Source organism: Phyllostomus hastatus, unplaced genomic scaffold (assembly GCF_019186645.2).
Source record: "Phyllostomus hastatus isolate PE091 unplaced genomic scaffold, TTU_PhHast_1.1 phas_scaffold_193, whole genome shotgun sequence".
Taxonomy (NCBI): domain Eukaryota; kingdom Metazoa; phylum Chordata; class Mammalia; order Chiroptera; family Phyllostomidae; genus Phyllostomus; species Phyllostomus hastatus.
In genome coordinates, this window is record NW_025334015.1 from 3,233,078 (window position 1) to 3,246,305 (window position 13,228).

At 48.1% G+C, this 13,228-nt stretch overlaps 1 protein-coding gene across 5 annotated transcripts in view; it reads left to right on the top strand.

Annotated features, from left to right (window-relative positions):
- Positions 1 to 191: 191 nt before the first annotated feature.
- Positions 192 to 13,228, top strand: part of GLB1L2 (galactosidase beta 1 like 2) — a 64,642-nt gene continuing 51,605 nt past the window's right edge. For 3 of the 5 annotated variants that reach the window (XM_045860230.1, XM_045860229.1, XM_045860233.1), the window contains exons 1-3: positions 192 to 357; positions 11,802 to 11,849; positions 12,314 to 12,511. In XM_045860230.1, the coding sequence (XP_045716186.1) occupies positions 272 to 357; positions 11,802 to 11,849; positions 12,314 to 12,511 (332 nt within the window). In that variant the 5' untranslated portion in view covers positions 192 to 271. The remainder of the gene's footprint in view (positions 358 to 11,801; positions 11,850 to 12,313; positions 12,512 to 13,228) is intronic. The other 2 variants (XM_045860231.1, XM_045860234.1) reach the window with 1 other exon arrangement.

Genomic DNA, 13,228 nt, shown 5'->3' on the forward strand with positions numbered 1-13,228 from the left:
TGCTTCCGAAACTTCGCGTGCCTCCGAAACCGGGTAAAGGCAAGGAGGGGACGCAAGGGAAGACTCCACGGCGCTGGGAACCGCGGGCAGGCGCACCGGCGGAGGCCCCTCCTCTGCTACGCCCAGCCTGCCACGTGCGGGGGAGGGGCCGAGGGCCACCGCCCGGTTGCCTAGGCGACCGGTGTGCAGCGCGGTCTCTGCTCAGAGCTCGTAGCGCACGGCGGAGTGCGGCAGGCTCGAGCCGGTACCGTGCGCGCTGTGCGAACTCAAGATGACCACGTGGAGTGTCCCGCGGAGGCCCTGCCGCGCGTTCGGACTTCTGCTGCTGGTGATCTTGAGTTTCCTGGTGCTCCGCAGGTGAGGGAACCCTTCCCGGCTGCAGACACCCCAACCCTCCACACCTCGAGTTCTCGGCTCCCTTCCTAATGGAGGGAGGCAGTCCCCTGAGTTCGTGTGACCGCGACCCACGAATCTCGAGCTGTCTGCCAGCCTCTTTTTGTGTAGCTTCCCAAAGTTCGCGCAAGGCGGTGTGCCTCCAGGAACTCAGGTTTTGCCTGGAGGTCCAGGCCTGTGAGTGACGCTAGGCGCTGCCTTCCCAGTCCCCAGGCGTCTGTACCCTAGAGCTTCCCCACGCCTTTTCAGCGTCAGTGATGCCAGCCTCTCCTTTTCTTGTGGATACTCCCAGGCCCCTGGGAAGGTCAGCAGAAGTAGCCTTCAGATCCCTCTCCTACATCCCATCACTGCCCCGGCTCCAGTCCCCCTTGGGGAGCTCCCTTCTGCTCTTCTCCCAGGTCCCCACGTTCCCTACCAACCCCCCTGGGAGGCTTCTCCAGGCAGCAGTGACCAGAGCTCCAGTACTCACAACTCTGGTCGGTTTAGCGCACCCAGCACAGTCATAAGAAGGCTACCCCACGGGTGCTCCAAGATTTTTGTTGGATTCATTTGCCCCGTTACAGGATTGGTCTTTGCTTTCTGTTTCCCACCAGGCACCATGCACCAGCTTCCCTCACAAAATGTCTGTGGCAAGTGATTGCGTTTAGTGATAGAATGCTTAATCCATGGCCTGTTTAGGTGCCCCAGCCTGGAATTTTTCTGATCTGTGTCTAATTATAAGATTCTATAGCCCTGACCATGTATTTCAGGCAGGTGCTGGGCACTTTCCATATTCAAAACTTCCAGTGTTGCTGGAAAAACTTCCAGTGTTATTGATGCAGGCCATCAGTAACACGCTTTGGCTCTGAAAGTTTGTGTGCAAGAGGCTGCAGCCTGAGCCATTGGAGCTGGGGGCAGGTGCACTCCCCCTCTGCTCCATCTTTTCTTCTTCTCTATCACTCTTCTTAGTTCCTCTGAACTTCCTCTGGGAGATAAAGGGAATTTTTTGATGGCATTAAGTATCTGAACATTTTCAGCTGCCACAGCAACACATTCAGAAACTCTTTCCATTTGTACCTTTTCAAGACTGAACATAGCTTCTTGGTTTCAGAAATAGTGAGGATGTCATATTGTCTGGGAGAAGAAATTGGTGCTCTCCTCATTCTGGGGCCCAGAAAACTTAAGAAGCATTTTGTCTCCCCAGTTGTTTTTAGGACTCCCCTCCCCAACTTGTCAGCGATGTCTAACCCTTTCCTCTTTGAAGACTGACTGCTCCTGGCTCTTGTAGGATGCTCAGCCTGTCCTCCAGGTGCAAGACTGATGCAAACCCCAGGAGAATTGCTCAAAGCAGAGCCAGCAGGAGCCTCTGGCTCACAGCAGGGCTTCAGGGAACCTCCACCCCAGAGAGAAAGGCCAGAGGTGTTCCAGTAGCATGTGGTTTGCCTGTTGATGGACCCAGGTCCAGGATATAGCAGTCCATACAGGGGACCCAGACAGATCATGTGAGGGCCAGTACTGAGGGGTATGAGGTGGGCCAGTTAAGTACACCCTAACAGTCTACCAGAAAAGGTGCAGGAAGGAGGCTGGGTGTTTGTTGGTGTCTGGCAGGACAGAAGATGAGGTGTCAGACATCTGAGCAGCTGTGATGAAGCCTGAGCTTTTCGCAGGTGAATTGTCCGTGCTTCTCCCTGGTTGGGTGACCCCTGCAGGGGTCTGCTGGGAGCTCCTGGGATTGCCAGGGGGTGGCAATAGAGAATGAATAGCTGTGACTCAAGTCTGTGGAAACAGTTTGAGGTGCTTAGGACTGTCATTTTTCTTGCTGTTACTCCTTTCTCAGCCGGCAAGATGAAGGCCAAAGAAGCTCAGAACCAAGTTCAGGCCATCTCTTAAGGGCCTTTAGAACATGTGTCTTTTGAGCATCTTTTTGATTGTATCACCCTCATGGGCACTTTCTGCCCAATTCTTTCTGTCTGGCGTGAGCTGGATACCGCAGATTACCTCTGGAGGCCAGAGAAGAACATACTCATTGTCTCAGCCTCTTCCTGCTTTAACTCTTTGACGAGGTCATTAACTGAGTAGGAGGTGGGGGCCTGTCCCAGTGGTTGTTGTGAGTGCTGTTGTGGCCAGTGCTATATAGGTCATACAGGACCTAGCTCTCAGCTGGCAGCTTTGTGAGCTGAGCTGTCAGGATGAGCCTTTTTTCTGTGCCTCAGAAGGCAGGTATTTGGTGGGGGTGAGGGGTGGAGGGGACTGCTTGACTGCAGCTTTTGTTGTTTTCCATGAATTTTACCTTGGGCTGGTTTGTGGTCAAACAGAGCTGTTTGATTACATCATATGCAAGAAATAGAAGAACCAAGATGACTTTTGAAGAGGATTTCAACATTCAGTTTCTTAGCTTGAACAATGGTTTTTAAAAAAATTTTACTTTATTGCAGTGTAATTGTGTGATAAACTGCCCATTTAACATGTAAGACTTGATAAGTTTTGACCTATAGATCCACCTATGAAATTACCACCATAATTAAGATAATGAATATCCACCAGCCCCAGAGTTCCTTGTGCTCCCTCGTATTCCCTTCTCCTATGCCTCTGCTTCCCCAATCCTATGCTCACTGATCTGTTGCTTTCCACCACCACATTAGTTTGAATTTCTTAGTGTTTTATAGAACTGTAGTCCTAAAGTATGTGCTCTGTTGGTTAGGCATCTTTCACTCAGCATATCACTTTTAGGTCTGTGATACGTGTGTTAATATGAACCGTGTCTCTAAGCTGGTTACCTTTCATTCTCTTTCCTCCTCCTGATCCACAAGAATGCCAGCTTGATAGTATCAAGGCATGGTTTCCACTCATGATTTCTTCCTTAATAAAAATGTGTCACTGAGCAAATAATTGAATCAACTCTGCTTCTCTCATATCTGAGATCTTAGCTTTCAAAGATCAGGAGAGAGGAAAGCAGCCAGGTAGGCAGCCTGCATGATGCCCACCTCAAGAACAAGTTTATGTCTTCACTGTCTCACTCACTGCTCCTGCACTGATGTTATGTGGATTTCAGGAGGAGAACCTGTCCAACTTCTCTTTGCTGGAGGTGGATAACAGCAACGTGACCAGGTCACTTTCTTTGATCCAAATCATGGCTTGTCCTGTCTCTCAGGGGCACATGGGCAAATTGTGCCTTGCTTCCTGGACTTTTGTGAGGTCAGTGATTTTATGAGCTTTGCCTGTTCCAGGACTCTGCTGGGCTTGAGGCCAGAGTCACTGTGCCTGGAATGTTTGAACTCTTTGAATGCTGTCCCTTTCATCTTATGATAGGGAGGTTTTCTGCATCTGGGAAGTGCTTTTCCGGCAGGTAGTCTCTCTGACACAGGTGGGGAAGCACAGCTAGTTGGGCTGTGGCTCGGGCCGAGGGCAGTGGGACGTCAGAGACACTGTGGCTCTGGGAGTCTTACAGTGCCATGCCAGCCAGTGACTGAAGGGGGGGGGACCAGGGTCAAATGTGGACATTATGGGTGTGTTTGGACTAAGGGGACAGGAATACTCAGGAGATTTGGAGCAAAGAGCTGTGTAGCCTTGACAGCAGAAGTATCAGAAAGTTGGTCGAAGAGTTCTTTCCACCTGAGGTCAAGGAAGAATCAAGTGAAAAAGCACTGAATCTTTGAGGAAATGACAGAGTTCCATTATTTTACCTTGAGTGCTCTTCTGATAAAGAGTCAGGAGATGCTGGGGCTTCAAGAGGTCTTTGTAGAACGTTTAGTACCTGAAAAGGACTCTGGACTCCAGCTCCGCCCCTGCCATTACCCAGCGGGTTCTTTTGGTGTCCACATAGTTGCTGCTTCCTCTCCATTCAGTTTTATTTTTTGCTTAAATCTATTTCTCTGGTTATTAAAGGCCGTATTGAAAAAGAGGTCCCAATATGTGGACTTTTCCTGGGATAGAAGGGTAAGGTTTCTTTGTTTTTGTTTTTTGTGTTTTTATTTATTCTGCTTTCTTTTTTGTAAATTCTATTTTATTATGTATGCTATTACAGTTGTCCCAATTTTCCCCCTTTGCTCCCCTCCCCTCAGTGCCCCCCATTTCCTCAGGCAGTCCCCACACCATTGTCCACATCCATGGGTCACACAGGTGTTTTTTGGCTGATCCCTTCACCTTCTTTCAACCAGTTTCGCACTCCCCTGACTGTCCCCTCTGGCACCTGTCAGTCTGTTCCGTGTGTCCATGTGTCTGATTCTATTTTGCTCGTTAGTTGCTAGGGGTATTTTTAACGTTAGGTGATGCTCACTGCTTCTGTACTCCCATGCTCAGCAAGACGGTGGTATTGTCCCTTTCAAGAACACACATGTTTTTCCTGTAAGGTTAAATTAATAATAAGGTTATATTATTTTGTGAGTAAATAATATATGAAAGGGATGAACTATTTAAGTAATACACAGGGGTCAATAAGTCGCCCACTTCTGGCTCCAGACACCCTGTCCGCCTCACCTGAGTGATTCATGGTCATGGTTTTCCTCAGGGAGTTCTGTGCATATACAAGAAGACAGTTACATATGTGACCCCATTTGTCCATCTGGCACATGACTTATTTAAACATCCCCTAGTGATGGGCACCAGTTCTTGGCCTTCTTTTAGCTGCTGCAAACAAAGTTGCAGTGAGTATCTGTTGGAGATATTTCTGTATGTAGAATTGCTGACCATATGAGATGTTCATTTTCAATCTTGACAGACATTTAGAGTAAGTTAAAGAAGTGAGCAAAATAGCACATTATGTTTCTGTTGGATCAGTGTGAAGGAGGCTGTGAGCTCTGTTGTCGGAGGGGAAAGAAGTTCTGTCTAACCTGTGTGTCTGGATTCTTTGTGTTCTGTAAGAACCAGCCCCTTTCCTGTGTATCTGTGTGGGTAAGTCCATGTGCTGGACTTAAAAAATACTTAACATGTGTATGGTGTCCCCTGTTCATGAAATCATTTCGTTCCGATTCCACGAGCATTGCTAAGATCAGAGTCTTGTTACCAGCAGAGCCCTTTGAGTCATCCCACAGACTTTGTACCTCCCCCTAGGTTGAGATATAACACCTTTCCTATTTATGATGCTGCCAATGGAAAATTTCCCCAAAGTAGAAATACGGTGTCACATAGCATCAGGACACCTTTCATTGCTGTTATGTGGTTGATTACTAATGAGGAGTTTGTATATTTTTATAGTTGGGTCTCAAGGTCTAGCAAATGCTCATCCATGTATAAATTTCCTACTGTATTTAGAAAATGAATCTTCTGAACTACCAGCGCGTCCCTGGCTCATGTTGGCAGCCACTTTACCTTATTTCCTGGAGCCTGAGGACTGGACTAGCTTCTGACTTAAATACAAGTCTTTTCAGAGGGAAGGACAGCAGTGCTAGGATCGGAGCAGTGCCAGGGACCTACAAGATCATCTCTGCAGAATGAGTGTACTCCATTTTGGAATAGAAGGCCCAAGCCCTTTGGAGATATTTGAAGCCTCTCCCAGCAAAGCAGAAGCCCAGAGCACTGGGCCCCAGCTAAGAAGCACACCCAGGAAGCTGGGCCAGGCACAGGGACAGAGTTCCATTTACCCAAGGCTGGAGTTCTTGTGGCCCAAGGATTGATCCAAGAGATTTATTTTGCAGTTGAGGCTCAGAGGGCACTGGACCTGGGCCAAAGATGGAAAATTCCTTTCTTAGGCTCTCGGACTTCCCTGCTGGGAAAGAGTGAGCATACAGGGCTGTAGACTGGTGAGACTGAAGTATCCCTGAGTGGACAGTCAGGGATGTCCAAGGACGCTGGGCCTCCTGGAGGCCTATAGCCACATCCAGACCTCGAGAGAGTGATGGGTAGGAGTTTGTATTTCAGACCCAAGTGAGGAAACATCTGTGTATAAGGTGTTTGGGGCATTTTAACAAATTTGCCCTCTCCTGATTTCTGGCATGACCACTCAGAAGAACGAATTGGCGAGTGGGTGTTTTCTTGGTCAGCATCTTTAATATGGTGCTCAGATCACAGATTGAATTGAATCTTTGCTTAGGCTGGCCCTAGCAGGGTGACAGTGCACCTGAAAATTGGATTTGTAAGTCATTGTCTCAGATTAGCAAGAATGCACACATTCTGCTTAGTGCCAAAATAACTGACCCTAGGGACCAGCAGGGACTTATGTTCTGGGAACTGAAGGACTATTTATGTAGATTCCCACCTCCTCTACCCAGATGGTCCACACCCTTGACCAGCTTAAAATTGTGTGATATACCAGAAGTTGATGACGCTGTCTCTGCCATGTCAGGTTATATGGATGCTGGCTTGTCTGAATCTGGTCAGACTGTGCCTGGTATGACAGAAGACTGAAGGAGAGGGCTGTGATTCTAGGTGTGGCTTCCCAGTCCCACCACGACATCAGTTACTGGTCAATATTTGCAGGGTGACATGGGAATGCCCTCTGGCATGGCAAGAGATATTTCAGACTTGTGAGGATTAGCACAACTCATTCAAGGAGATCATTCAAGTGGGTGACTAGATCTGGCTCTTCTCCAGCCCGAGCCACCCTGGAAGACCCTCTCTGAAAGCTGAGAGCTCATGGGCCCATTCCTCATGGAAGAGGTTGTGAGCCTGCCCCCTGCTCATCAGCTTCTTTCCATGCCGACACGTCCACCCAGCACTTTTGACTGTGTCCAGTGATATCGAGCCCACGTGGAGCTTGCCCTGTGTCCTTTGTCCTTGTGATCCACTACTAGGATCAGTGAAGTGTAAGAAGGCTTCATCCCTCTGTCTCTCCTCCTTCACCAATCACCACCTGATGACAGTTCCTCACCATAGGGATCTCAGCACCCAAGTCCTCTGCTTAATGTTTCCTTTCCAACCTTTGATGTCTCCAGCTTGCACTTGCCAGAAGGGATGTTAGCACAGGGGTGTGGAGGCCCCATCAGAAGTCCTGACGTGTGTGCCTTCTGCCAGGGTCCTCGCTGTGGGCTGTGAACGGTGCGTGGCTCTGAGCAGAGCAAACTGTAGCCTGGCCCCTTCAGTGACTGGGGCCTGCTCTTATTTATTGTCAGACCGAAAAGTTATCCTGCCATGACACAAGGAGAAAAAGGCAACAGAGATTCTAGAAATAAGCTCCAAGTAGGAGGAAGCTTGATATTGCTGGCCTCATTAAGAAGAGTTTAATCATGAATGGGCTGCTCACTAGAAAAGCAGCGGTAAAAAATTCTCTTCCACCCTTACTGGTGTGGCTCAGTGGACTGAGCGCTGGCCTGCAAACTGAAAGGTCGTCAGTTTGATTCCCTGTCAGGGCACATACTTAGGTTGCGGGCCAGGTCAGCAGTTGGGGGCATGTGAGAGGTGAGAAACTGATGTTCTTTCCTTCTATCTCCCTCTCTTTCCCTCTTTCTGAAAATAAAGTCTTTTTTAAAAAAGACAGGAAAAAATCCCTCTTCCTCAGATTTGGTTAAGCTCCTTGGTAATGAGCCTAATTGACAAGGAGCGTCTCCCCAACCTGATTTCTCCACACAGTTTGTGTTGATTTTGTGAGTTCAGAATTAGTCAGGAAGCAATGGAGGTCATTACTAGTGCTGATGGCCACTCTTGGTGCTGGTGCCGTTTGCACTGACAGTGCTGCATCATCTGTGAAGCTCTAGTGTGCGCTGTCTCAGTCCCCCAGTGAGCTCCCTGCAGAGCCCCACTCTGGTCAACCTCATTTTCTCATATGGGAGGCTCAGGGGCACAGGAAGCAGGAAGGCAGAGTGTGTTCTTTGGAGCAGTTATGGTCAAAACTAAGGGAGATGAACTCTCCCTTGTGTGAGGTGTGGGAGAACCAGACTGGTCAGTAGCTTGTAGCCAAAGGCAAGAGCCAGGTGGGAAGAACCAAAATGAAGTTGTGGCTGAAAAAAGGCCTAGACAGTGGCCACAGGGGCCTGGCCCCTCTTTTCAGTATCCAGGGCCTCATCCTCTGTGGCAGGGTTTCTGGTAAAGGGCCAGTTAGAAAATGTTTGTGGCTTTCAGCCCATATGTTCTCTCTGTCCATGAGTGGCCACATGGTCAGTGGTGTCTATGGCCCATGCTGCTCTCCTGGCCCTGGTCACATCTCTGTGTGTGCTTCACAGCAGTACTCATGGCACTGAAGTGTAGTTATCTGAATGTGGAGGGTGGTGGAGAAGATTCTGGCATCAGAACTCCTTAAGAGAACCATCATGTGCGGTTTGGAGGAATGTGGGTAGGAGGGGAGTGAGCTTCCTGAGGAGCGGGAGCAAATTGCCCTGGGTTTTTACTACATGCTGGTAGCAGTGGTGGTGCCATTAATAGCAGGGCTCTCGCTGCTTTACAGGGAAGGGTATGCAAGCTCATGTTCAGCACTGAAGCACTTGGCATTGTAGGTAGAGGAGAAGCTGGCTGATATGTAGGGAAAGGACCCAGCGGAGCATCAGTGCTGGTGGCCAAGATGGAGAGAGAACAGGCATGATGGGACACTGAACGTGTGCACTGGAAGAGTCAACAACAGGGGTGTGACTCGCATGTGCCCTGTTTCCCCGTGACGCCTACTGTGAGTCCACATGGAAGCTTTGGGAAGGAGCTGCCCCTCTGAAAGGCACAGAAAGTTGCTGAGTCCAGAATCAAGATTGCTGCTCTCAGCCCACTCTTGGTTCACATGTGTCTGTTTCTTCTAAGAGGTGACTGTCCCTAATCAGTGTGTATCAATACTGATTGGATTAAGCTGGGCCTTAAGCCAGACACAGGCTCCGGTGGTACCATTTTAGTCAGTGTTACCAAATGAAGGAGGTGGGTATTTTGTTTTGTTTTGTTTTAAAGCAGAAGAACCCTGCTGACAGATGCCATCTAGTGTCAGGAACTGTAATGAGAAGCAGGTTATTTTTGGTCTGTGTGTACCGGTTACACTGTAAGGGGTGGAGCCTTAGGTATTCGCGAGGGCAGGGCATCTGGTCATTAGAGCGTGACACTATATATGGGGGAGGGGTCAGAGAGGGAACAATGCCACTTACTCAGCCCTGTGCCAGCTTTCAGTTACTCCCCCTGCTACCCACAAGCAAATTGGGTCCTTCTGGTGCTGATTCTTAGGTGGGTGGGTTTGCGTCCATTCTGGAACCCTGTGGGTCTCTCCAATGAACCCTCCTGTGACACTGGGAGTTTCTCCTGCTGCCTCAACCCCTATCGGTTTTTTCAGTCAGAGGTTTTGAGGCTTTATTTCCCTGTGCTGGAACCCTGAATTGCACAGTCTGTCTCTCTCCCCAGTTGTTCCTCCCGGTTTATTTACTTGCAAATGTGGGACTGCCTGATTGGCCAGCTACCACCTTGCCGCAAGTCCTTTCCACCCCAGCTGCCTGTCTCCACCCTTGCTACCAGTCTGGATGTGTGCTTCTTCTTTAACTCCTTGGTTGTAGGACTTCCATACAGTTCAATTTTCTGGCAGTTCTAGTTATTTTTTGTCTTTAAATTTGTTGTTTTCCCTTGTTTGGTTGTACAAGGAGGCAAAGTGTATCTGCACATGCCTCCATCTTGCCAAGACAAAAAAAATATGTCCCAAATGAAGGAACAGATCAAAACTCCAGAAATAGAACTAAGCGATGAATAGATAGCCAACCTATCAGATGCAGTTTTCAAAACACTGGTAATCAGGATGCTCACAGAAATGGTTGAGTATGGTCACAAAATAGAGGAAGAAGTGAAGGCTATGCAAAGTGAAATAAAACAAAATATACAGGTAACCAACTGTGGCAAGAAGGAAACCAGGACTTAAATCAACAAATTGGACCAGAAAGAAGAAATAAACATTCAACTAGAACAGAATGAAGAAATAAGAATTCAAAAACATGAGGAGAGGCTTGGGAACCTCTGGGAAAACTTTAAATGTTCCAAGATCCGAATCATAGGGGTTCCAGAAGGAGTTGAGGAAGAACAAGAAATTGAAAACTTATTTATTTATTTTTTAAAACTAGTTATCCCATATTCAGATTAGCCCAAGAACTAGGGTCAGCTTTTTTTTTTCTTTAAGATTTTATTTATTTATTTTTAGAGAGGGAAGGGAGGGAGAAAGAGAGCGAGAAACATCAATGTGCGGTTGCTGGTGGTCATGGCCTACAACCCGTGGCATGTACCCTGACTGGGAATCGAACCTGCGACACTTTGGTTCACAGCCTGTGCTCAATCCACTGAGCTACACTAGCCAGGGCTTAGAAATTGAAAACTTATTTGAAAAAATATTGAAGGAGAACTTCCCCAATCTGGCAAATGAACTAGACTTCCAGGAAATCCAAGAAGCTCAGAGAGTCCCAAAGAAGTTGGACCCAAGGAAGCACACACCAAGGCACATCATTACGTCACCCAAGATGAAAGATAAGGAGAGAATCTTAAAAGCAGCAAGAGAAAAGGAGACGATTACCTACAAAGTAGTTCCCATAAGACTATGAGCTTATTTCTCAAAAGAAATCTTTCAGGCAAGAAGGGGCTGGAAAGAAGTATTCCAAGTCATGAAAGGCAAGGACCTACATCCAAGATGACTCTATCCAGCAAAGCTACAATTTAGAATAGAAGGGCAGATAAAGTGCTTCCCAGATAAGGTCAAATTAAAGGAGTTCATCATCACAAAGCCCTTATTATATGAAATGTTAAAGAGACTCAGCTAAGAAAAAGAAGGTCAAAATTATGAACAGTAAAATGACAACAAACTCACAACTATCAACAACTGAACCTAAAAACAAACAAACAAAAAAAACTAAGCAAACAATTAGAAAAGGAACAGAATCACATAAATGGAGATCACATGGAGAATTATATCAGTAGGGAGGGGGAGGGGAGAGAACGAGGGATGAGGTACCAGGAATAAGAAGCATAAATGGTAGGTACAAAATAGATGGGGGGGTTAAAAATAGTATGGGAAATGGAGAAGCCAAAGAACTTATATGTATAACCCATGGGCATGAACTAAGGAGGGAGGGAATGCTGGTGGGAGGGGTTGCAGGGCAGAGGGGAATAAAGGGGAAACAATGGGACAACTGTAATAGCATAATCAATAAAATATATTAAAAATAAAAACAAATAAATAAAACCAAAGGAAGTGAGTATAGAAAAGGCAGCAACAAAAATTTACTTTTGCACCAGACTCAGTCCCGCTGTTGTTTTCCGTCTCAGAGTTTCCCAGACTCCGAGGCCGGAACCTCTGGCTCCCCCAGCTTCTCTTACTGGCTTTCTCTCATGGCCTCCAGGAGACTGAGCACTGAATCCCAGGCTCCTCTTGGCCAACCTGAGAGATGTCAAAAGGTGCTTTTTTAGGGACTAAAACTTTTCCACAGCCTCCCCAGGTGGAGCTTTCTGTCATGCAGGATCATCTCTTAGCCAAAAAGACACTTGCTCTTTAGATGGTAAGTAAGACCTGGAAACTTGGTTAATGAACAGATGCTGTTTCTAACCTGGGTACCTCCTTACAGGTATTTGCTCCTCAAGCCGAGAAGCTGTGACCATGAGGTGACTCAGAGGTACTATTTGAAATAGTTGCTGCTTTGATGTTTAGTCAAAACATCAAAGCCTAGGAGACCTGCAGACCTGTTCCTGGGTCCTCCAGGGTCCCCGCAAGTCCCCTGCTCCTGAAGCAGCTTCTCAGCCCACTGCCACTTCCTTCCCATGCATTGTGTACCCACCTTGTCCCCCTCTTGTCAGCACAGTCTCCGTGTCCAGTGTCATGTTTGGTTCCTGAGTGTGGCCTCAGCTTGCATGTCCCTTGCAGCTGACCAGATGAGTCAGTGGTGCTGAAGCAGGTCTCCTTGCAAGGCTGGGCTAAGGTGGTGGATGGGCGCTTTTTCTGAAGGCCCTGGAAACAGGCCCTCCTGAGAAAAAGATGCTGAGAGCCTGCAGAGGAGGAGAGGAAGCCGGTCTCTGTGGTGTTCCTGCTAGCTGCTGCAGGTGAGCCTCTGGGCCTCCTGGATGCCTTTGCTTTTTGCAGGCTGGACTGGCACCATATGCTCTCTCCCTGGCGGAGACGCCGGCAGTCCGGGCTGCACACCCAGGGTCAGAACTTTATGCTGGAGGACTCCACCTTCTGGATCTTCGGGGGCTCTGTGCACTATTTTCGGGTGCCCAAGGCTTACTGGAGGGACCGCTTGCTGAAGATGAAAGCCTGTGGTTTGAACACCCTCACCACGTGAGTGCTGCCCACCCCACCCCTAAGCCCGTTCCCCATGGGGCTCCAGCTTGAGTCTGGGCTTCTTCGTGGGAGCCCAGCCTGGGGACTTCCAGCCTGCCAGGCAAGGTGGGTGAGCCCTGCCAGAGCCTGGATCGGAGCATCCGACAGGAAGACATTTGCCCTTCCTGATCCCTGCAGCACTCCCCACTAGTCCCCACTGGTGACAATGAGAAACAGGCACTGGAGATAAGTCTGGGAACAACAAGAGCACCAGTGTACGCAGGGCGAGCAGAGAGGACAGTATAGATGTAGGACATGATTGAGTTATTAAGTCATTTTTGTAAATAAGCACCCCACCCCCAGTTTGTACAGAAATGAGTGTAGTCCTCACAATAGCTACCTGGGGACACTGCTGCGGGCAGTTTGCAGAGTTCCTTTCAGAACTGTCTGCAGATGCCGAAGCGTCTGGTCTAGCACTCGACACAGGGAGTTAGCTTCAGAACGGGCTCATGGTGAGCAAAGTTTGATCTTCCTGTGGATTTGTTTTTCAAGATTGCCAGGAGATATTTGGACCCAAGTCTAGGAAATAAAGTGGGTTATCAGGCTGTTCTGTTTGCAGGCAAAAATGTAATGACTAATCAAGAACATCAGTTTTCTTGGGTGATTTGCGAACTGGCTTTGAAGACAATTTCTTAAAAGAGCTACAAGAGTATTCTGAGCTATGACAGCGCAGTT